Source organism: Labrus mixtus, chromosome 23 (assembly GCF_963584025.1).
Source record: "Labrus mixtus chromosome 23, fLabMix1.1, whole genome shotgun sequence".
Lineage (NCBI taxonomy): Eukaryota > Metazoa > Chordata > Actinopteri > Labriformes > Labridae > Labrus > Labrus mixtus.
Window position 1 is genome coordinate 3,013,735 of NC_083634.1, and position 22,677 is coordinate 3,036,411.

Consider the following 22,677-nt stretch of genomic DNA (forward strand, 5'->3'; position numbering starts at 1 on the left):
TCGATCTTTAGGCCATATGATAGTACCAGATTGAGAGTGTGGCCTTTAACATGTGTAGCCCCAGTAGGATGCAAAACAAAAGTAAAGGACAGGAGATCAGAAAATTCAGAGATTAAAGTGGAATTAAATTTTGGACGGTAGACGGTAGACTAAAAAGAAATAAGATAGGTGGTGCTTATTGACACAGAATATAAGGCTTTCAAATGAGGAGAAATCCCCACAAGATATTGACTTGATGAAATTTTTTTCTGTATATGACAGCGACACCCCCGCCTTTGCCATACAGTCGAGGTTTCTGAGAATAGCGACCTGCACAAAAGTTTTGTTCTAGGTTGGAGTCCATGGGTGGAGATACCAGGGGAGGGTATTTGATCAAATTTGAAATGGAAAATTGAAATTTTCTCTGTGTTGTAAGACTTATGCAGACCACAAACAAAGGACTGGATGGGTTTATTTCACATTTTGTGGGTCTGTAGACACTCAGGTTACCCAAATATATGTTCAAAAACACGGTAAAAGTGGATTTTTCATAATATGTCCCCTTTAAAAATGTCAGAAATCAACATTACACCATAAACAAACAAAAAAAAAACTTGACTAAAGACATAGGCTGTGTCCGAAATGACTACTCACTATATAGTGCACTACATAGTGAGTAGGGACTAGGGAATGAGTGTGTGATTTCAGACACAGCCTACGACCTCAACACTCATCAATATGTGTAATCTTTTTTTCCACACAGAGACAAGGTTAAAATATTTGAGTTGTATTTTTATTATTTTCATTGATAAAATTAATAAGTTCACAGTACATTATTTGAAATTTGAAGTTTAGATAATTAACCTTTTAATTAAGAAGTAAATGAGGTTCAGTCATGATGTGCTGTCACATGGGATAGTAATTCTGCCTATTATTTTATCTAATTATGAAATTTCTTTGAGTTTGAAAACTAGAGACATCAAATTTAGTGTTCTCAGTTTTAAACAACCATGACAATATTTATCATCATCTATTTTGTGCAGAGCTGGGTTGAAGTCATAAATTCAAGCAAACATAAAACAAAATGTACTTATTTTATCCCACAGAACACAGACAGCGAGGTGTGTTGGGAGTGTATGTCATACAGAAGGAGGGTGCGGAGCCTGGAGATGACCCAGAGGACATCGGTATCTTGATTGAAGGTGTGAAGATCCTCAATGAGTTGGGCAAACTTGTGATCGCCTGTGCTTTGTTATTTGGACTAATATACTGTCTGAACCTGAGCTACCCACCAGACCTCAAATGCACTTTTGAAGTGATGCAGAAGATTCTTCTGAATCTGGATGGGCAGAAGTTGTCGTCCAAGGCACAATTCCTAAAATATAAGCTTATGGAGTAAATTTGCTCTAAGTAGATGTCAACAATGCAGATTTTTTTTTTTTTTTTTTTTTGCTTTAGTTTAAAATTAGAATTCATGAAAATGTTCAGAAGGACTTGCATATAGTATACTCAAGAGACAGAGACCAAGAATGTTGTCTCAGGTTGAAATGTGTTTGTAAGCAGTGTAGTGTAGCTGTTTGTTCCTGGTTACTTATCACTCGCCAGGTTAAATTAAAACATGCAGTAAGACTGTAAGAACTTGAAATGACAGTCATGCACTTACTGAAAGATTGTATAATGATGTTTAGTAGTATTAAATGTTTTGATGAAAAAATGTTTTAGATGCATTTGGGGGAAAAAACGTATATTAAACTTTAACCTTAAATGAGGAAACCCCACCAAATTTGCAAGTTAAAATGTTTTAACATGTCTAAGGTATTTCTGCGTATGTGAAGAAAACATATACTTTTGGGGCTCCAGAAGAAGCTGTATGTTATATGCTAAAAATGTTATTCAGTAGCAAATTGCTACAATTGCATTGTGGGTAATGCAGGCAAAAGGTTTATTAACCAAATGTTAAATAAAATGTCAAATGAATTTGAATGTTGTAATTTTTATGCACATTTGGTCATATACAATACATTCTTGTCATAGGAATGAACGCAACACTAATTAAACCAGCAAGATTGACATTAGTTCATTCAATAACACTGACATTAGTATAACTGACAAACCCCGTATGTATTGATACAACAAGGTTGAATTTTGTTCGACTTAGGTGTTTGACCAATGTAGAGTACATTCAATTTGATTTAACCAAAATAACTGAGAACAACCATTTAAATTCAACAAGATGCAAATTAGTTGTGTGCAAATATTAATATGATGTTCAACCCACACGTGTATATTGTGTTCAAATAACATGATAAAGTTTGGCTCACTTAAGATGATTTGTTTAGATGGAATATAGGTGGCATGATAAAATGTTAATCCAATGAATTTTTTTTTGAGTGTAGTGAATTACAGTGCTGGGTTTAGAGGCTCAGTTTGACTTCTTCCACATGTTGAAGAGTTGGACATATTGGTTTAAAGGAGGCCCTCAATTCTTCCGATGGAACAAACTAAAGAAGCCAATGGGCTCCTCGTCTGTTGAAGCGTCTGCACTCGGGCAGAAGGATGGAGGGTTGAGCTGACCGGGGTCAGAAATCCCGATGACGTTGTTGAAGTAGCTGAAAGAGAAAAAGATCAAATCAGTTTGCTGGTTTCTAAAAGGCAACATCCAGCCTGCTGTTGAAGTAGAATTAACACGCCCCCAACTCTCATATCATTGACTTATCACAATCCTGTTCACAGTTCAAGTCTCAATACAGCATCATAATCAAAGTGTCCATCATGGTCCCTTTTAGAGTTTAATGATGCTGAAACGGGGCATGCTTTAGGCATGGCGACCTGTGATGCCAAAGAGGAGAGAGACCTAACCATTTCCACATTCTTGTTCAAATAACTTCTGGTTCCAAAAAATGAAGACATCTAAAATGCTTCAGAAGTAGGGTAGGGTGGGGGCAAGCATGGCGCTACATTGGGGCTAGGGGGCGCTATAGCCCCATCACAAATCTGTCCATACCCAGTTAAGCCCCCTCACATATGTCTGCTTTTATTTGGAAAAAAAAGAGAACTATAAATTCATGAAAATCAACTTTTCATAGCACCCAGACATAAGTCAAGCTCCCCCTCAGCACTGGGAGAAACAAATCCTGGCGCCGTCCCTGGGTGGGGGTACTTAAACAAATGGGCGACATGGCTCGACCACTTCTTTAATAGAGTCTAGGTGCCTGTTATAAACTGACCTGAAGACCATCCATCCATATTGTTTTGTTTGAAATGCAACAGAAACAGGAATGCATCCAAATTCAGTCACCGTGCTCATGTACTTTCCTGTAGGGTGAGAGATAAAAAAAAAAAGAGTTTTAGGATAGAAGAATGAACAGTTTTAGATAGCTCACACCAACAAATGCTCTCTGACCTTCTTTGTTGGGCAGATCTCCTGTCCAGGTGTTGACCAGGAGTCCTTGTCCAGGTCCAGATGAGCTGCCGACGATTGCCTGGCCCAGCAGAGAGGCGTCGTTTGGGATGCCCAGAGGCTCAAAGTCCACCTTCAGAGGGATTTTCTTGCAGGTACGATTGTGGTAGTGGATCTCATACATGACATGCTGGTGGATAAAAGTTATTAGATGAGGACAAAAATGGATTTCCTTCATTTATATTCTTTTACACTTGACTTTAAAATCACATGCTAAAAACTAGGATTGTAACGATACCTTTAAATACAATTAAACATCAACACAAATATGGACAATGTAAATCGATATCAAAAAACTAGAAATACTATCTTTTTTTTAACCAGCAGGGGGCACTATCTGCTTCAGACAGAGACACGAACAGACTGGGGAGAGGAAAATGAAGACTTTGAGATTTAGAAGGTGTGATGTTTCAAAATGAGGATGATTATACTTACCGTATCTTTTCACCTCAAAATTAAAAGAATAATTACTTAAATATAAAGTACAAAATAACCAAAGCGATATTTAGAATTTTAATGCCAGAGAATAAAAAAACAAAAAAATTTACCTCAATCTCATGTCTTAAAAAAAATTTGACAATCGTGAAAAATTGCAATAAAATTGTATCCTGAACCAAGTATCTTTATACATATTGTGAGCAGTGGTAGCTGGTGCATTGTTCTCCAGTGAGGGCACATTTTCTCAAAGACAGATGAGGATATCGATCTTAGTTCATTAGCTTGATGCTAACACATACTGGAAAATGCTGTTAACTGGCTAACAGAATTAGCACTACGATATTTCAACTTGGGAAACACTCTATTCAACTTAAATGTGGATGTTTGGTATTCATGGAAATAAGTTTTCTTTGAACTATAAAAAATAAATAATGCAAAGTTAGAATTTGACTCTGAAATCCTCAAATGTTCGACATAGGCTACTGTATGAGGGAATAAGGTGTGAAATTATTCAGTCATTGCAACTTTTCTCTTCTTATCACTCTAAAATAAATATTTAATGTTGCTGTTATTGCTTTGGTCACCTCTTTATAGAGCAGAAGAAAATCGTAGGTGAAAGTCTGATTATCCAGGGTGCCAAACTCAAAGAGCCTCATCCGCTGTCCCAGTGCGTCGTACAGGTATTTGGCATAGATCCACAGCTTTTCATTCTGCGTGGACTGGAGGAAGGAGAATTGGGTGAGTTTAAATCTCCCTCTCTCACATCTTCACACTGTGACGCTGCGTCATCGTGCTCATAAAGAAACAATGAACACCTTACCACAGTGAGCGCCCCGCTGAGCAGAGGAGGACTTTCTGTGATTTGAAGGAAGACGTGTGAAATTATAACACAACACACAAATGGCTGATCCCCGTGTAAAATCAACAAAGGAAAACATTGCCAAAACAAATGTTTCAGCATTTAGAAAGCACACAATCACTTTTCTGGCTCTGTCAGTGTTTACTTACCGCACGGGTGAGGCTTCTGGGCCAGGCAGCCTGCCAGTAAGCACGCTAATGCCACAAAGATTTTCATGTTTTCTCTGTCTAAGCGACTGTTCTCAGGCAGCAGCAAACACTCTGCTGTTGTGAAGGGGATTCACTTCCTTATATACGGGCCTCTCGGGTCCAGGGGTAGGTCCTGCTTCCTGGTTTTATTTTTAACCCCGACAGATAGTCAGTTCAGTTCACTCTTCTGTTATCAGGCCTGCATCAAGATTAAAGGTATTAAGTGCCATTTTCTCTTCCTTTGAATGACACATGTTCTACTTTCTGTGCACTAAATCCTGGTGAAGGTTTCTGTTGGCTAGAATAACATTGTGTAATGTATAGTGCACAGTGGGTCAGGGGGTGAAGAATGTTGTTTGTGTTGACAGGGTCCATGCTATTTCTTATAATAAAGTTAAAGTGGTGTTAAACTGAATATATCAGAATGGCTGTCATTTGGTTGAATTGATAAATCAGTAAAAAACATGAGTCCTGTACAACGAAGCGAGTTCAACACATTGAGGACCTTTTTCTGGTCATCTGGCTTCACTAACCCCCAACAAAGGTCACACTAAAAGGTCACATGAAGCAGGTTATCAGCCTGATGAGTCGACACAGGGTTTCTATGAGCACGTTCACATTAAAGGGGCCGTGGAAGCAGCATGTGACCATTTATACACATGAATATGAACTGCTGTCAGCAGACTGTCATATTTCAAAAACTCAGAGCAAACTGTATGAGAGAAATATGGAGAAGTTAAACCAGGAATTAGACTAAAATCACACAGCTGCAGCAACAAATGCACAGAAAACATTCCCATTTGACAAATGCACAAATTGAAGCTTTTAATATGACTTAGAAATGATTAGTGCTCAATGGATCTGAACATATTACCTCCATGTTTCTTTCTTTAAATGTATTATTTTCTGAAATCTGGAGCGTCTGATAGGATAATATTTCAGCTGCTGCTAAGACAGTTTAAAGGCCCTGACACACCAAGGAGTTCGTCATGATTCTCGATTGGTACTCTACCTATAATACGAGTGGTGACCCACAGCGGTGTGAGAATGGTCTTTAGTATGGTCACTGAAAACATGTTTTTAGGTTGTGCACTGGTTATCCTGTTGACCATTTACATATATATATTTGTTTAGTTTTCTTTCATTTCTATAAATAGACGTTAGGAGAGGACACAGAACATTCCTATAAAGTTGAAGTTGATACTAAAGTAAAATATGAGACAACAGCCTGTCATGTAGTGCAGGAGGTACAGTCAGGATGATTAAAGGTCACGCTGTTAAATAAAACAGACTGAATATCAATGAAATACAGATTTGTTTTTTTATTTTGAAAGAAGCAAATACTGTTTAACAATTTGACTGTTTATGCTTTAGAGAAAGCTGAAGTCACATTTGCATATCAAACAGACAGTAACATTATCATTTGTTTGTTTGTAAGGAGAAAAAAGGAAATAATTCCCTCGTGGATACTGAACAATCCCAACAGCAGAGTCGGGTGATTCATTTCAGTTTTTTTTTCTAAATTTACTGTCATGATGGAAACATTCCCTCGGTCAGATTCAATCTCAAGAAAATTATCAGAGTTGAAAAAAAAGCTAAGATTTATGAAAAGTTTAACTTTGATGTAGCCTACAAAAACAATCTGAAAGCGCCTTTTACATGTTAGTGAAAGGAGGACCTTTTAATTCTTTCGTTGGAACAAGCTCATGAAGTCAACGGGCTCCTCATCAGTCATCGTGTTCGCATCCGAGCAGAAGGATGGCGGGTTGAGCTGATCAGGGTTTGTGATCCCGATGACGTTGTCGAAGTAGCTAGAGAACATAAAGACTCAGAATCAATTTGCTGGTTCTTAAAACTCTAGCCTTTCTATTGACTGTATAAAAAATGGACGTAGCCTCTGGTTTTAATGGTGAAGCCAACGCTTATTGCCTTTAGCCTGCATTCTCCCAAACAGCCAGCAGGGGGAATACTACTGCTGCAAAAATAAGTCTGTAATTCTCCCTATTGAACATTTCCTTTAGTTCATGGTCTCAATCGATATTTAAAATATTCTTGAATATAACATGATGGTCCTGTTTAAGAGTTAAAACGGCTGTAAACAGGTTACGCTGTAATTGACAAGATGCAGACAACTAAAAAGCCAAAGTCTAGGATTACCCTGGTGATGTGAATGTATACTCACGTTGTATGCATCCATCCATAAGGCTTGAGTTGGTTCGTAAAGGTGATGGGAATGCATCCAAATTCAGTAACGGTAGTCATGAACCTTCCTTTAGAGCGAGAGATTAAACAAAATAAAAAAAAGAATATTATTGGACAGAAGAATAAATAGTGGAGACGGTTCTAAAAGTGACATGCTCTCTGACCTATGTCGGGCTGATTTCCTGTCCAGGTGTTGACCAGGAGTCCTTCCCCGGGTCTAGATGAGTCACCCAGGACTGACTGAGCCACTAGAGAGGAGCCTGGTGGGACGCCTATAGGCTTAAAGTTTGCCTTCAGAGGGCTTTTCTGGCAGGTTTTGTCTTTGTCGTTGATCTGATACAAGACTTGCTGATGGAGGGAGGGTGAGAGATCAAGAGAAAAAAATGTATATTCAAAGTCATGCAGCTTTTATTTTCTTTTACACCTGAGTTTTTCCCTTAACACCGTATATTGAATAAACATTTCTAGTGTATAATACACATATTAATTTAATCTACTCAGAATGCTTTTTGTCATTTAAAATCGTACACTTCATTATTTTTAAAAGTATTACATTAATACAATCTTATTGCCATTCATGTCACCTCTCTATAGTTGGAAAGAACATCATAGGTCAAAGTCTGGTTGTCTAGGGTGACCAACTCAAAGACCCGGATGCGTTCTCCAATTGCATCGTAGAGGTATTTTCCCAGTGCGAACAGGTCATCATTCTGTGCAAACTGGAGTAAAAAAAATAATTGGATGAGTTTAAATCTCCCTCTAACCGTCTAATGCTGAATTATCGTGCGCATAAAGGACACTTTGAAAACAGTAAACACTTACAACAGAGAACCCGCCTGTCAGCAGAGGAGGACTTTCTGCAATTTGGAAAAAAAATTTGTGAAATTACAACACTGCATTTGATATTTGACGCAGAAAAATAACATGAAATGCACCTGACTGCTGTGTGCGGACGCAAAGGAAAACATTGCATTGTATAAATCAAAGCGTTCCTCTCTGTTTACTTACTGCACGGGCGAGGCTTCTGGGCCAGGCAGCCTGCCAGCAAGCATGCAAATGCTAAGAAGAGTTTCATACTGTCTGTTTTTCCGAGCTACCGTTCCAACCCTGTGCCCAACAAACACTCTGCTGCTATAGATATATATAGAGAGATCTCTCATCGTAAAAGTCAGTGTTCTGTTAATAAAAGGCCATAAAAGCATCTCTATCCTCATGCAAACTCACCTGTTCTACTCTCTGTTTGTTACATTCTGGGTAATGTTTCTCCATGAAGCTTTGAGAAAACTTCATATTTAATGATGTGTTGAGGAATATTTGTGTTTAAAAAAAAAGAAATAATCCAAGAAGTGGATTCAGCAGAGTGTAGAGGGCTCATATTTCAGTGAATGACATCACTGTCATATGATGTGCAGGTGTGGTGCTGTGGTCATAGGAGCACCTGACTGTCACACAAACTGGAGACATTCATTCACAATAACCACCCCCCCCTCACAATGATTCAATTTCTACACTTGTGTGTAATATTGACATAGACTTTGAGTTATTTTCCTTCATTATCATCACTAATTACATAACTGGTTACACTTCTATAGACTTGTTCCTTTTCTTGGTTCAGCATCATGTGACTAGTATGATATGAGAAATGGAGAATACTTTTTTCCCATATCTATAGTGGCTAATTCTGAGGTTTTGAACAAATGGTTTTCATTTATGTTAGAGGGATAGTTGGGTTTTTTGAAGTGGGGTTGTATGAAGTGTTATATGTACAGAATCTCAGATCAGAGATGGAACTATTCAAACACGGACTGTGCTGACTGATATGTGTGGTACGTAGTACTTTTACAAGTGGAGAGAGCCTTACACAACCCCGCATAAAAAGTGAACCATCCCTTCAACATTGTTATTCACAAGGTCAATTACCCTACAGATTAGCAGCAGTCATATGACTGTCTTAACTGTGGTAACTTAGGTAATATTCTAACTCAGTTTTTTTGATCCCTTGACTTAAAAGGAGATTTGACCTTTTTATATTCACCTACACAAAATCAGATATAAAATCAGAACATTTTCTTTGAATAAAAATGGGGAAAAGAGCTGACATGTAACATAGTCTGAAAGTCCCTTTTGATGTTTGCATGTCCTCAAATTATTTTCCAGTCAGAGATATTTAAATGATAATAAATAAGATGACTGAAGTTAAAGTTTAAATGGAGCATATTTCGAAGCCAGCTCTAAACTCGTCTCGTGACAGACACATTTGTTTTTATCAAGAGGAACCTTTACTCTCCCTTCAGTGTCACAGTGTCAGGTGATTCCTGCTCTGCAGAATCCAGCTGAACTACAATCCAGTCACATGGTGAGAGGACAGTGACGTATCAAACAAACATATCAAAAACACAACAACAGGCTTTTACAGAATTTATTGCAACACAAACTCAACTTGGGCTTGTACAGAAGAGGATTAGGGCCACTGAAAAAAAGATGTTTGGGGTTATGACTTTTTTCTCAGAATTCTGAGATTAAAGTCAGATTTATCTTTTCAGCGGCCCTAATCCTCTTGCAATTCTGTAGCAAATAGTTGATTTTAATATTTTATTGCTTTATTTTTTTATTTAAAACATCAAACTCATTTTTCAGTTAGCTTTTACAGACACTCAACAAACCTATTTAATGCCCCACATACTTATTAATTCATTAATTTATAGTTTATTGCATTCATCGACCAAACAAAGTAAAATTGAATACAAGCATAAAATCTCAAATCTTGAATGAGAAGGGAGTGAAAGAAGAATCTTAAATAATCTGCAGCTCTTTTACAAGACATTGATTCACAAACCACATTATTTAAAAAAAAAAAAGCTGCAGGCCGACTCATCCACTCACATCCCTGAAACTATTAGTTCCTAAATTACAATTCATTTTATAGCATTCAAAGAAGATCATAAAACAAATCAATTCATCCTAATCTGAATTAAATTCATAACGAACATTATCTCGAGACACTCTACAAAGAGCAGGTAAAAGACGTTACTCTTTGTTATGTTACAACAAAAATAGGGGGGATAGGGGGCGATGCAGGAAGAAGGATCGGGACAAACAGAGGAGGGAGTGGGGAGTCGACAGCAGCAGGCTGTGCCCACAGACGATTCGATAACACAAAACTTAATTTGATCTTCTTTTAGAGGATGCATAAACTAAACATCCACCTCTTTTTGGGAAACTATTTCTATTTAAAATCATTTAAAAATTTTACTATTTGTTTTTAAATCGCTGCATGGCTCAGAACATTTGCAGCCCTACACCCCGTCAAGATCAATCAGATCTTCCGACCAGTCGTTTTAACCACTTGATAAACTAGGATGAAGACCAGAGACCAAGCTTTTTCACCACCACTGTGGCTCAGTGGTAGAGTCGGTCGTCTCTCAACCAGAAAGTCGAGGGTTCGATCCCCAGCTTCCTGCAGCAACATGTCCGATGTGTCCTTGGGCAAGACACTTAACCCCAAGTTGCTCCCGCTGCTTCCTCAGTGGCGTATGAAAACATGAATGGGATAATTTGATACTTATGGTCACTTTACATAGCAGCCTCTGAGTGGAGTGTTCTTGTGTCTTTAACATTTATATCTCGTTCATCTGTTTTAATTTTTTTAATTGATCTCTTTTTTTAATGATTATGACCACTTTATTTTGATCACCGTAAACCACTTTGGTGAACACTGCTTTTTTCAAAATGTGCTATATGAATAGAGCTGGATTGGATTGGAGATTAACACAGCAGGTACCATTGACTGTACGTATATGGCAGGTCTAAGAAGTGTCTTTTTTCACCTAGCAGCTAAAAACACAGTTTCATGTTTCAGTTGTATATAAAGTATTGTGCATTTCAAGTCCAGCACAAAGATTGTAGCTGGGATCATTTTGGTTACATAGTAAACCTGGATGTTTCAGGAATTTGCATGAGCAGCACGATAGTTACATTTTAAGAGCTCAAATATAAGATAAGAGTCATAGTTTCTGAGGCAGAACATGTGGCTGTCAGCCAACAGGAGGCAGCTGAAGCAGCTGACAGATGCCGTTGCACTCTGGTCCGTGTTGCTCTTCTAAGAAATACCTGAGACCTCTGGCAGCGAAGTTGGAGGGGCCTTTGGGGATCATGGTGGAGTGAATCTGGGGGTCTGTAAGGTAGGTCAGCCCTTTGCCATTGGCTGTCACCCACCCTGGAAATTAAAGCGGCAAGATAATATATGATGATGATTGCTTAAAAAAATCCCAAATTTTTAGATGCGCTTAAAATGTTCATTATGACAAAATCAGAAGGAGTAATTTGATTTATCAGTGATGCACACACACCTTGCAGGTCCACAACAACTTCCTGACAGTCAGAAAACCGGTAGGTAAAGTGTCCAAAGGCAAGGCCATACTCGGTTGCCGGGAAACTCTGGTCCTTCTTTCCAGTGTTGTTGGTCAGTTTGACGAAGTCTCCGAGCATGTAGGGCTCCACTGTGACACAGCCCACTACCTCATTTCCATTCAGAATCTAGAACATAAAAAAAGAGGGAAATTACAATACATGTTATTATTAAAGCCTGTCTGTGTATGCAAAGCATTCATTTAAATGTATCTAGATTTGATATCTATCTGCTGTTCTCCGTGTTAATCTTAGTGTAGCTAATCGCTTAAAGGTCACATATTCTCCTCCTCTTCAACCAGTTTAAATAAGTCTCAGAGCTCCCCAAAACATGTGTGTGAAGTTTCTTGTTCTAAATCCACTCTGGTCCTGTATTTGATCATGCCTATACACCCCTCTATTTCAGCCCTGCTCAGAACAGACTGTTTCTGTGTCTGTAGCTTTAAATATGTAAATGAGCTGTGTTTGACAACGCCCCTCGCTGGAAGGGCTAGGGTCTTTTCTTGCACCATACCCTATTATAATGGGGGGAAATTTCTAGCTATAGACTGGTAACTGGAGGATGTCCAAATTGCTGTAATTGTTTGTAATCTTTCATCTTTATGATTGTCCTCACCAACAGAGCTTCTGAAGGAATGAAGAAGATCTGAGCCATGACTTCCTTGTCGTAAAGACTCTTGTTGAATTCAGTCACATAGTACTGGGCTGTCATCTGTCTCTCCACATCTTTCAGGTGAAACTGGACCTCCTTTGGTTTCAAATAGTCCTTCCCCACGTAGCTAAGATCATAAACGCACACATTAAGTAACGGTAACGTCATTTGTTTAAGTTGTGTCTTTTTAATATGCATCTTCTTACCTGCTTAACCTTTCCTCCTGGTGTAAAAACTGCACCCATATTGCCGTTCTCTGCTTGCCCTGCATCCCCATTGGCTCCCCGATGTAAATGCAGGTCTCCCAGGCTGTCCACAGCCCTGTGGCTTTGGAGAACTTTAAATGAAGACCATCTAATAAGGATAACGTTTAGATATTAGCAGACATTTTTTTCCCACTCCTTTAGACACAGTTGGGTTTTTCATTTTTAAATCCAGTTACATTGGAGTGTATTCATTTAATTTTGATTCTTTGACAGGATTATTGTAACTGAATCATGAGACCAGTAAAGATGCACAGCCCTAATGTTAACATGCTGTGGTTGAGCAGTTATAAATGCACTTTTTAAGGTTTCTGCAGTTCATTTCCAATCACACAACATTGGCAGCAAGCTACTAAGCAAGATCCTGGCCCACATTCATGAACTAATTTGAATTTAATTTCTTGCCCAAGGATACCAAGAAATGACAGGAGAAAATTTGGATCAAGTTGCCAACCCTGTTTCCTGTTGTCTATTGCTCTACCTCCTGACCACGACATAATATTAACCTATAATATACATATGCTGTCTTAGTTAAGTGTATAAAAAGCCAGGGTATCACCACTGGGAATTCAAACTTACTGTGCACAGTTCTGTGCTTCTTGAGTTTAAATTGTATCTTGTCACTTTGCAATCGCTTCAGCAGACATTCATGGCAAACTCCAGCCAGTAGGGCTTGGTAGTCCTGCTGTGACAACAGATACTGTCTCTCAGGGACAACTCTATTGCTGGCCTCAATGCAGCTGTAACACATGGGGTTCTTGCTCCGAGGGATATTGACTTTTTCTGGAGAAGTATCTTCACTGCTTTGGTTCCCGCTTTGATTTTCCTCCAGCATCTCAAATGAACTCTCTGTGGAAGTTTCAGTGGATGCACACTGTTGTGGAAAAAATTGGGAATGTTTTGGGATTGGATTTGCCAAGGAATTCTTGGGCGCAGGTTTTGCAGATACAAAGTCCACTTCAGTGTCCATATTTGGGTCAACATGTGTGCTCTCCAAAGGTCTTGGCTTGTTCGAGGCTCCGGGTTCCAATCCAGATAAGTGGTTTTTGTGATTCAGATCATCTGCGGAATTGGAGGTTTCTGAATCTAGTGTTTCCAACAGGAAGATGCTCTCATCAGACTCTTGTGACTTGCTGACTTGGCTGGTTCCAGCTTTTGGTAGGCTACGTGGCTGAGGTTTTATGATTGAGGGCGAGTTCAGGTCAAGTGAGATTTTCTCCCATGACGACTGCGAACCAAAACTGTTACCGAGGGAGCTGGAGGAGGTTCTGAGAGTAAGCTGGGATAGGGATTGCACTGCTCCTTCACCGAGTGATGAATTCAGTGGTATGCCAACATCATCAGTCATCCAATCCTCAGTCTCAAGGGTCTCTATATCAGTTTGTATCACTTCTTTATTCTCTAATTGTCTGCTACTATTTGAGGAAGTTGCAGGTATTGTGACCGTATGGGAACTGAGACCAGAATTACAATCCACCAAGTCTCGCTTCCCCTTTTTATCAGCAGACTGTAGCATGTTGTCATCCCTATCATCATCAACCTCCGTCGTCAGACAGCTCTGATTGCCTGCATTTGCATTGCATACAATCGCACCACTTCCTGTGTAGCTGTTGCTTGGCCTTGGAGACCCTGAACCACTTAGGGAGTAGTTCTGCCATGAAGAGCCGAGGTTATCCGTGCTGTCTAAAGTGCTGCCCAGGTCAGACTTTGGAAGGGGATGAACAGCCAATGAGTTTGAACCTTTCTGTTGTGGTTCATCTTCTTTGTGTGCTACTGTTGACTCTTTGCAAGCCTCCGTGCTGCATTCTGTGTTTGGAACACCAACGGTGGTTCCCAGTGCAGTAATACATACCCTTGACCCATCGATCTTGTCATTGGTGCCCTTACAGTTTGTGTTGGATGTCTCACACAGTGATGCGTGGTACTTTTTGAACCTCTGCATCACCTTAGCGAAACCGTCCAATGTAAAATTGACCAATGTGTCATCATTGTTTCTGTAGCTGTCGGGTATAAAAGACCCCTTGTCTGAATTTAGGAAAGGCTTCACTCCCAACAGAATCTTGACTTTAGCAACGAGGTGCATGATTTCAGCACAGAGGCCATCTTTGTCTTGAGTATCTGCCTGGCAGTAATCGTAGAAGGTCGCTAAAGCTTTTTGACAAGCTCCAGTTGCCTTCACCACAACCTCCTGAGCAGTGCCGAGCCATTTGTGAGTCACAGAGAGGGAATAGGCCGCCTTGATGAATGTGTGGAGTTCCTGCTTGCTGGTGACCAGCTCGTCCTCTGCTTTGGTTAGCAGACCGATCTCAAACGCCTCTTTAGCCTGGAGGAGGTAAAACTGCCTTTGAGCGGCAGGGCACTGCACTGAGAAACTGAAAGACAACAAGCAGGTCCCTTGAGTGGCCTGAAGGAAAAGAGGAAAAAGTACTTTAGGTAGGTAAAATGGTAAAAGGGAAAAGTAGTCAAATGGACACTTCCTGTCTACCTTAAGCTAGGCATACACTGTATAATTTCAGGCTAATTTAGACACAATTCAGTCTTACAACTGATGTTGAGCCATTTTCAGCTCGATCATGTGTTATTAGTCGTGCGGTGTATACTGAGGCAAGACAACCAACCACAACCCCGATCAGCTGATCCTGAACGGTGGGATGGTTTTCTGGCACGCTTGAAATTTTAGTCATATGACTGCACACACTTCCACAATGAGAGCAGAGCCATGATATGATTCCTTTTGGGGCTTTTCCCCCTGATTGCCCCTGCATAAATTTATCGAAAACGTCCAGAATCACTTCAGCAATGCCTGTTCAATCTGTTTTCAAAAATAAATTAGCTCAGGAAATATCTGTGGACCTCCAGCTGACGGGGAATATTTGTTATGATTTAACTGCTAGTAAATCACATGTACTATTTTATGGTGATGCTGAGTGTGTGAGAGTGTTTTTGCAGGTGTTTGTATTTGAGCTGTGCATATGAGACAACTAAAACACACATAGATCTGACTTCAACCTCCATTCGTGGGAGTTTTCTATTGAAAATTGTGAATGCACCATCCTGATTTAACTCGTACAGTGTGAGCTCTCAGGTCGTGCCCCTCAATCGGTTTGTACGGAGTGATCACATGAATCATCAATTTTTACTAATTGCCACCTACTGGACAAAAGTGGAACAAAATAAGTGTATTGAGGGCTGGCAGTAAATATGGTTCATTTCTTAATTAGAACAAGAGCTGTGGAAATAATTCTAATTGATTGATCATACAAATATAGTTTTTAATAACTTTCCTTTGTTTTTTTTAATTTATTTTTATTTTTTACAACTTCTAGAACAAACATGTCCAGGATTTAATGAACATTTTCTAATGCCGTTTACAGGACACCATGAGCTGTAATGAGGGGAGCAACATACCACATTGGTCAACACATAGAGCGAAGTGTATTGACTGTACACCACCGCCATCTTTGCCGCCTGGGCTGCAGAAAGAAGACGATGACTTCTGTCTCCAAGTAAGGACTGCTCCAAACAACAGGCGGACATAGACAAGGTATTATAATCTAAATAAGATGATAACATACAAGGGAATGCAATATTTAGGCTAAACTCACCAAATCAATATCTGGATGCTTCCTAAACGTATGAAAGTCCTCATCATTCATTGACACCAATATGTTGGCTAGTATGCCAAGAGAGGTTCCAATGCCCTAAAACAATAATTCAACATGTAGAGCAGAGGTGTAATTAAACAGAGGTGTGTGCATGTTTATAAGCTCCTAGTGTGGCAGAGGTTGTTGTTATGTCTGAGCTACCTTTTTGTCAGGTTGTGGAAGAGCATAGTAGCCGACGAGAGAGGCCCAGATTAGCTGTGCAGCCTCCAACCACAGGCCTTAAAATAAAAAGGTCACAAAAATTGACAAAATGTGAATGCATCAGCGGAGGAAACTTTTTTCCCCCCCTTTCATTCAGGATAACAATCTTACCGAGCTTTTGCAAAACCATCCCCCGTACTTGAACACTAACAGCCTGCACAAGAGCCCGATCGCTTTCAGACTGGTACACCCAGCAACCTGTGTGAGAAAGTAAGTATGGATTTTTAAAATTGCTTATAAGAAAACAATCAAAACGCTCATTAAAAGTCATTAAACAGTGACATCGCTGGAACGTACCTGTTGCTCCACTACTGTTAATGAGTCTGCTCAGGATGTATTCTGCCTTCTGCAGTTTGCCTGTCAGGAACATGCTTATCATGTCAACATTAATCCAGCGCTGTACAGGGAGACCTAATATCTCTCTGATTAAAATGTGTAATCATGACAAAGTATTGGCAGCATTTTCACATTACGACTTTGCCTCAATCCATTCGCCACAAAACAATGATTAGAGAGATGCATGATGTGTCACTCCTCCATTCTCGTCAGCTCTTTTTCAGACTTCTTGATTTTGCAAAAGTGCTGTAACTAAGCTCAGCCGTCATCACGTCTTTGTACCTTCATATTGATTCTGCGACATTGTAACATTACTGTCCCATTCTGTGGATTTACATGGCGTTTTGGCATAGCAGAAGAGGGAGCTCCACATACACACACGGTCAGCATGCACACACACAGCGCTGCTCTCCCCCGCTGGCCCTGCTGAACGCTTCTGTTACTACCTCAGAAGAAGCTACAGAGGGGGGTTCTCCCCCCCCCATTACGCCTCAGTGACATTCAGTTTGAAGGGGAAACGTCACAGTGGTGTAAATATCACAGCTTGAAACAGCAGACTGAATAGGGCTAATAATTCTACATGAGTGGATCCACATAAAAACTATGAAATCAACAGAGTATCATCCCCACATGTTTCACACATGTTAGCCTTATCCCTTTACCATGCCGTACCAGAGTTAAGGTAGACTCTGGCCTGTCGTATAACCAGCTGGGGGGCCACAGGGGTGTCGGGGTGCTGTCTGTGGAGCAGCTTGGTGATCTTCAGCAGCCGGCTGGACTCGTCTGTCCAGTACAGGAAGCGGTCGACTAAAAAGACGACCGCCAGTGCCGTGCATGCCTCCTGAGCCACAATGGAAGCCAATAAAAGAGCCTGGCAACACATTAAACACAGTCAGCAAACGTATTGTCTTTGATTCAAATCACATGGAAACTGTAAATAAACAAAGTGATTATCACCAGTAGCTTAGATAGGTGCTTGCTGATGAGGTCGTTGAGGTTGGTCTTGTCATTAGCAAGCACAGACTGTTTGTACTGCCACTTCTCAGGCACAAAGGGCCACTTCATCTCTATCGCCTCCTGCAGGAGAGAGGCCAGTTCTGCACACAGTGAGTCTGTAAAAAAACAACAGAAATCTCATGAATCCAGTAACAGTATATGTAAGTGCAAAGTTGAATGTTGAAATCAGGAGTTTAAAAAAAGGGAATATAATGTCAATATTTTTTTTTATGACACTATGAAGACAAAGACCAACTACAAGCACAAGACAATACACTACATTACAATCTTTAACTTTGGGTGACTTCAAGGTGGAGGCAACGAAAAAATATTGCAAAATCTTGAGATCAGAGCTCTAGATCATTGGTTCCCAACCTGGGGTCCGGGCCCATCTCGAAATCCTACTGGTCCAGCCTGAGGACCCACCACCAACTCCTTCATGAAAATCGTGACCCAAATTTTGCATATTTATTTCAACCCATCAGTTTTTTTGAATGAAAAATAATGCAGTTTGGACCTCAGATGGTACGAAACATGTGACAAAATAAAGAAAAGGAGCAAAACCAGCATGTTTTAAGAGCGCTTCATAGATTCTTGACAATTCTTTCTTTCCAGACAAAGTTCGAGACCCACTTTTGGGTCCCGACCCACCCGTTGAGAACCACTGATCTAGAGGGTCGTGAGGCTGCTTCTCTGAGGTTCGATTTTTAAGGTCTGTTGATAAGACTGTGTAAAAAAAAACATGTTTCCTCTCTCAAAAATATCAGTAATTCACTCTATTGTGAAATCAATCAAAATGTAAGTTTATGTTTATTTTTGACATCAATTTCTGGGCGCTTCAAGGCAAAAGGTACTTATGGAATACACTTCCTACCTAACTTAAAACAAACCGAAGTTGCCACATTTGCTAAAGTTCTTTGTTTATGTAAGTATGTGTAGGCATTTGTGTCGGCTGTTGAAACTTTTTTACAACCAAATGTAACACAGATTAGCTTTCTGGAAGCTTGCTCTCCATATATTTTCATCATATATGTATTGTATGAGTATTTTATATCGAAGGCCTTTTTAGGGACAGTCAGTGGACATTTGCATGAGCTCTAAATGCTGTGGTGTAGTACATTAATTTGGAACATTGTTGTTTAGTTCTCCATGTTTACTGTGTCTGTCCTGCCAAATAAACCAGAGATAAAAGATAGTTGGAATGGGACTCACTTCCCAATTTAGTTTGAGTAGTTTTTGACAGCATGAGGTAATCTTTTTATCAAGCAGTTACTCAAGTGTTATATTAGGAGGAAATGATTCACGTCTTACACAAGTCAAAACAGAAAATTGTTAGTTCATCAGAGATGTGTTTGAGTTTATAGGAGGGCTTAGAACTACCTTCTCAGCCGAGTTTTCTAAAAAGCATGAGCTAAAAATAGGAAATAAATCCCCCTTTCAAAATCATTCCAACTCCTGGTAATTCCAGCCCCAAATCTTCTCCCCAGAATCCCAATCTGACTTCATCTCCTGCTGCAACGAAATGTTACCGAACAGCCCCATCTTGTGTCTGACCTCTGCAGCTGCAGTAGTTCAGCCTCTCGGCCTCTGTGGGCTGGTTGGACCGCTGGACTGCTGCTCTGAGACACTCTTCCAGTAAATCGCACACCTCCTGGCTGTCCATGTTGGGAAAGTGAAGGATCTCCTCCTCCTTTCCTCCTCTTTTCCCCCTTGTGTATGTTTTTGGAGTGAATCAAGCTGGGGAATCCTGCATGGGGGAAAACCAGATTGGTGTTGAGAAAGGATTGCACCATCAGGTGTCTATGTACGTTTTAGAAAAAAGGAAGTTTAAACAAATATAATAAAATGAATATCTGTTTTATGGACAGATCATCTTTGCTGAGTGATGAGTCTGTTTGACTCCTAGACTGTAAGTCTGCAGCCTGGCTACTCTCGTCTGTGTGCTCTCCTCTGTGTGCTCATGTCTGTGTGCCTAAAGCCGAGCCTCCTGAGCTTCAAATTTTCAAAATAAAGCTCCGGAGGTCATGCAATTGAATTGTCAGTAATAAAATACTTAAAAACAATAACAGAATAAAATGTTTGTGTATAAACGAAGACTAATATTTTTTTTATATATACATACATATATATATATATATATAAATATATACACACACACACACACACACACACACACACACACACACACACACTTTTACACACCGTTCAAGAAAGCACATTTTTTATTTTCTTGTTTTTTTCCCCCCACATTTTAATACTGTTATTTTCAACAGTACTTTGAATGGGCGGCAGTAGCTCAGTCTGTAGGGACTTGGAACCGGAGGGTCGCCACCAAGTCCGGAAATTGGTCTGGTAGCTGGAGAGGTGCCAGTCCACTTCCTGAGCACTGCCGAGGTGCCCTTGAGCAAGGTATCAAACCCCAAAAACTGCTCTGGAGCGCTCGCTGTGGGCAGCCCCCTCATTCTGAGACCTCTCCATTAATGCACGTCCATAGGATCCTGTTTGTGCATGTGTGTGTAGCACGTTCAACAGAGTGTAAAACTGAATTCCACCTCGCGGGAGTAATTAAGGCGGGGCGCAAGACCACATGAGACGGGAGAACACAGACGAGAGAGCACCAGGATGCAGCCATACCCGACTCGTTTGACCAGGGCTAATAGTGTTGTGTTTCTTTAAGAGTCTTTCTACATTTCAACCAATTATTTTGTTCATGCCTTTACTTTTATTTATCAGATCAGAATACCTACATATGTATGTCGTACAGCCGGTTTTAAGACCATTTTGAAATTGTTTTGAAAGTTCTCTAGTGAAGGTTTAAGAGCTTAGTTTCAATTCAAAATAACTTACCAAACAAAGTGACAGGAAATAAAAAAAACAATCATGGAGTAGACTATGATAACGCTGAAGCCATTTAACACTACACATTTATGTTAAACCACACAGAAAGTGTAGCCTACCTAATATCATTTTGCAATTAAAGTTTGAATCAGAGATGTCGGTGACTGGGAGAAGAAGCCATTTAGACACGTTTCCAATAATTCTTCAACTTTCAGTTTGACGTTGACCCGAAAAGACTCTTTTTGCCAAATTGTTAGATTAATCAAACATAATTTTAATACCTAGAAATTAAAAATCCCGTACCGTGTCTTCAAGTTCCCCTTGTCTTCCTGGTAGGGGAGAATTCCATACAATGCTGCCTTCAAAGGCAGTCGGAAATCGCGCGATTTCAATTTGACATGAGGCGCTTGAATGACAAATCCTAGCATTAAATACGATCAAAGGTCTCGATATCTTTGCCAAAGATAAATCCTTCTGCACAACAAGTCTTAGCTTTTGTGAAAGTGTATACCAGGTGAATCAAATATGCTTTTTACACAGTTTTCATAAAGTTCCTAAAATGTTAATGATCTTGTTTTGATTCAGAGTGAGTAAAAAAAGGGAATTATTAGTCCAACATTGTTTTGTTATTTTTTATTTAACCTTGTTTAGTTTTTAGAATCCTACAATTTTTATTTCATGCAAAAAAACAAGCCTATATAATATTTTTTTTAATCTTGTTTTATTCTGCATTTTTGTGAGGATTTAAAAAGAACAGCGTGAACAACATGTTTAACTCATCAACAATAGATACATGTTTTGTTTTTCATGTGTCACTTAGCCCTTCTTCATCCGGCATGACCTGAATGCATCATGTGACGTCACGAAGGGGGCAGGACCTCATCCTGCAGCAACAGGTATGTGCAATGTATGAACATGTGTCACATAACGGAGGATGCAAGAACCTGAACGACAATGCAGCGTTTACAGTCTCTACTTAAAACGAGTAACACATGAAACGTTTGATGAAAAAATGCATCATTTCCCAGTTATCTACTCATATAGTAACAAATACATTTAAATGAATCAATGCATCATTTCCAATGTATCACTGCAGCAGCTGCCTTCATTTTTAATTAAATAAAACAAAATAAGTAATTCAGCCCAAAGCATCTGAACACATGCAGAAATGTTTACAATTCTGAAGTTCATGAGGTGTCTTTGAATGCATCTTTTAACTAGAAGTGCACAGAGTAGAAGGAAGTTATTTAGATTGGCATGTCGCATCGATGTCGCAGAGCAGCCAACATAATGACTGATTGTTGTGGTGCGTAATGGTGCGTAGCAGCTCGTACACATCCAGCATGTGCACAGGCTGTGGTGTTGCTGTGATACTACCAACAGGCGGGACTGTGGCTCCGCAGTGTGTGTGTGTGTTTGTGAGCTGCACAGCTGGAACCCGAGCAGAAGGCTGGCACGCGGTCCAGCTGCGACCAGATGACTGCAACACCAACACACACATCTCCTCCACAACTTGCTGCATAAAGTGCGCCAGGAGGGGGACTTGTTGGGTTAATGTGCCGTGAAGAAAAAAATACCCGCATAGCTCAGTCAGAGGAGCGTCTGCAGCAACTCTGAAGAAGGATCCGAGCGTCTCCTGATGAGTGCCTCTCTCTTGACCTGGTGTCCCCGCTTCGTCGCCTTCACACGCGTTTTGAGTTCCTGCTGGTGATGTAACGTTTTTCATCTCAGTGCTCACTCTACAACTGTTATCACTGAAGCCTCCTCTAGAAGAGTATGGGACCCTTCAAACTCTAAAGGTAAGAAATGTGCCGTAACTTGCACGTTCGCACGACAGTGAGTGCGCTTTTGGATGGTCTATTTGTTTCTTTTATTTTATTTTGCGCATGTTGGGGTTTCAAATGATTCGTCTTCCCACACTGAACATGGAGAGGAAACTGCCACAGCGAAATGTTCTCTGTGTGTAGTCACTACTTGATCAGTAAATATCTGTATGAATGTTAACCATTGTTGTGCAACAGTAGATAAGCTCACGCATGGACTTGTATTATTGCACCAACAAACCGCAGCATGCAGTGCCACTGCCAGTTTAAGTAGTTCATGTTGACTCATTATGGACAATTTTGTGGGGGGGGGGGGGGGGGGGGGGATGCTCACAGCTGTAATCCTGACTTCTGGAAGACATGGGTTGCG

General features: G+C 40.1%; 4 protein-coding genes across 8 annotated transcripts in view; 1 reads left to right on the plus strand and 3 right to left on the minus strand.

Moving 5' to 3' along the window:
• Positions 1 to 750: 750 nt before the first annotated feature.
• Positions 751 to 5,046, minus strand: LOC132958643 (ependymin-like). 2 transcript variants are annotated; one of them, XM_061031610.1, is made up of 6 exons: positions 4,886 to 5,046; positions 4,698 to 4,732; positions 4,462 to 4,596; positions 3,383 to 3,569; positions 3,207 to 3,294; positions 751 to 2,588 (listed from the first exon to the last, which is right to left on the minus strand). In XM_061031610.1, exons 1-6 carry the CDS (start codon positions 4,950 to 4,952, stop codon positions 2,459 to 2,461), a joined length of 642 nt encoding a protein of 213 aa, XP_060887593.1. In that variant the 5' UTR covers positions 4,953 to 5,046; the 3' UTR covers positions 751 to 2,458. The 2 variants fall into 2 exon arrangements, with proteins under 2 accessions (XP_060887593.1, XP_060887594.1); XM_061031611.1 differs by lacking the exon at positions 751 to 2,588 and adding an exon at positions 2,595 to 2,658.
• Positions 5,047 to 6,222: 1,176 nt separating this feature from the next.
• Positions 6,223 to 8,282, minus strand: LOC132958645 (ependymin-2-like). The gene is made up of 6 exons (XM_061031613.1): positions 8,135 to 8,282; positions 7,949 to 7,983; positions 7,711 to 7,845; positions 7,291 to 7,474; positions 7,107 to 7,194; positions 6,223 to 6,735 (listed from the first exon to the last, which is right to left on the minus strand). Exons 1-6 carry the CDS (start codon positions 8,199 to 8,201, stop codon positions 6,606 to 6,608), a joined length of 639 nt encoding a protein of 212 aa, XP_060887596.1. The 5' UTR covers positions 8,202 to 8,282; the 3' UTR covers positions 6,223 to 6,605.
• Positions 8,283 to 9,531: 1,249 nt separating this feature from the next.
• On the minus strand, positions 9,532 to 20,836 carry alpk1 (alpha-kinase 1). Its single transcript, XM_061031602.1, has 14 exons — positions 20,788 to 20,836; positions 19,201 to 19,393; positions 17,608 to 17,762; positions 17,323 to 17,521; positions 16,612 to 16,671; positions 16,426 to 16,512; positions 16,255 to 16,331; positions 16,054 to 16,149; positions 15,857 to 15,961; positions 13,028 to 14,852; positions 12,392 to 12,539; positions 12,150 to 12,312; positions 11,476 to 11,662; positions 9,532 to 11,342 (listed from the first exon to the last, which is right to left on the minus strand). The coding sequence occupies exons 2-14, from the start codon at positions 19,307 to 19,309 to the stop codon at positions 11,161 to 11,163; spliced, it is 3,393 nt and encodes a 1,130-aa protein (XP_060887585.1). The 5' UTR covers positions 19,310 to 19,393; positions 20,788 to 20,836; the 3' UTR covers positions 9,532 to 11,160.
• The window catches only part of LOC132958641 (RAS guanyl-releasing protein 2-like), a 61,254-nt gene continuing 54,428 nt past the window's right edge, over positions 15,852 to 22,677 (plus strand). For 3 of the 4 annotated variants that reach the window (XM_061031605.1, XM_061031603.1, XM_061031606.1), the window contains exons 1-2: positions 15,852 to 15,992; positions 21,305 to 21,380. The gene's annotated coding sequence lies outside the window, so the exon portion shown is untranslated. Of the gene's footprint in view, positions 15,993 to 21,304; positions 21,381 to 21,596; positions 22,284 to 22,677 lie in introns of those variants that run through there. The other variant, XM_061031604.1, reaches the window with a different exon arrangement.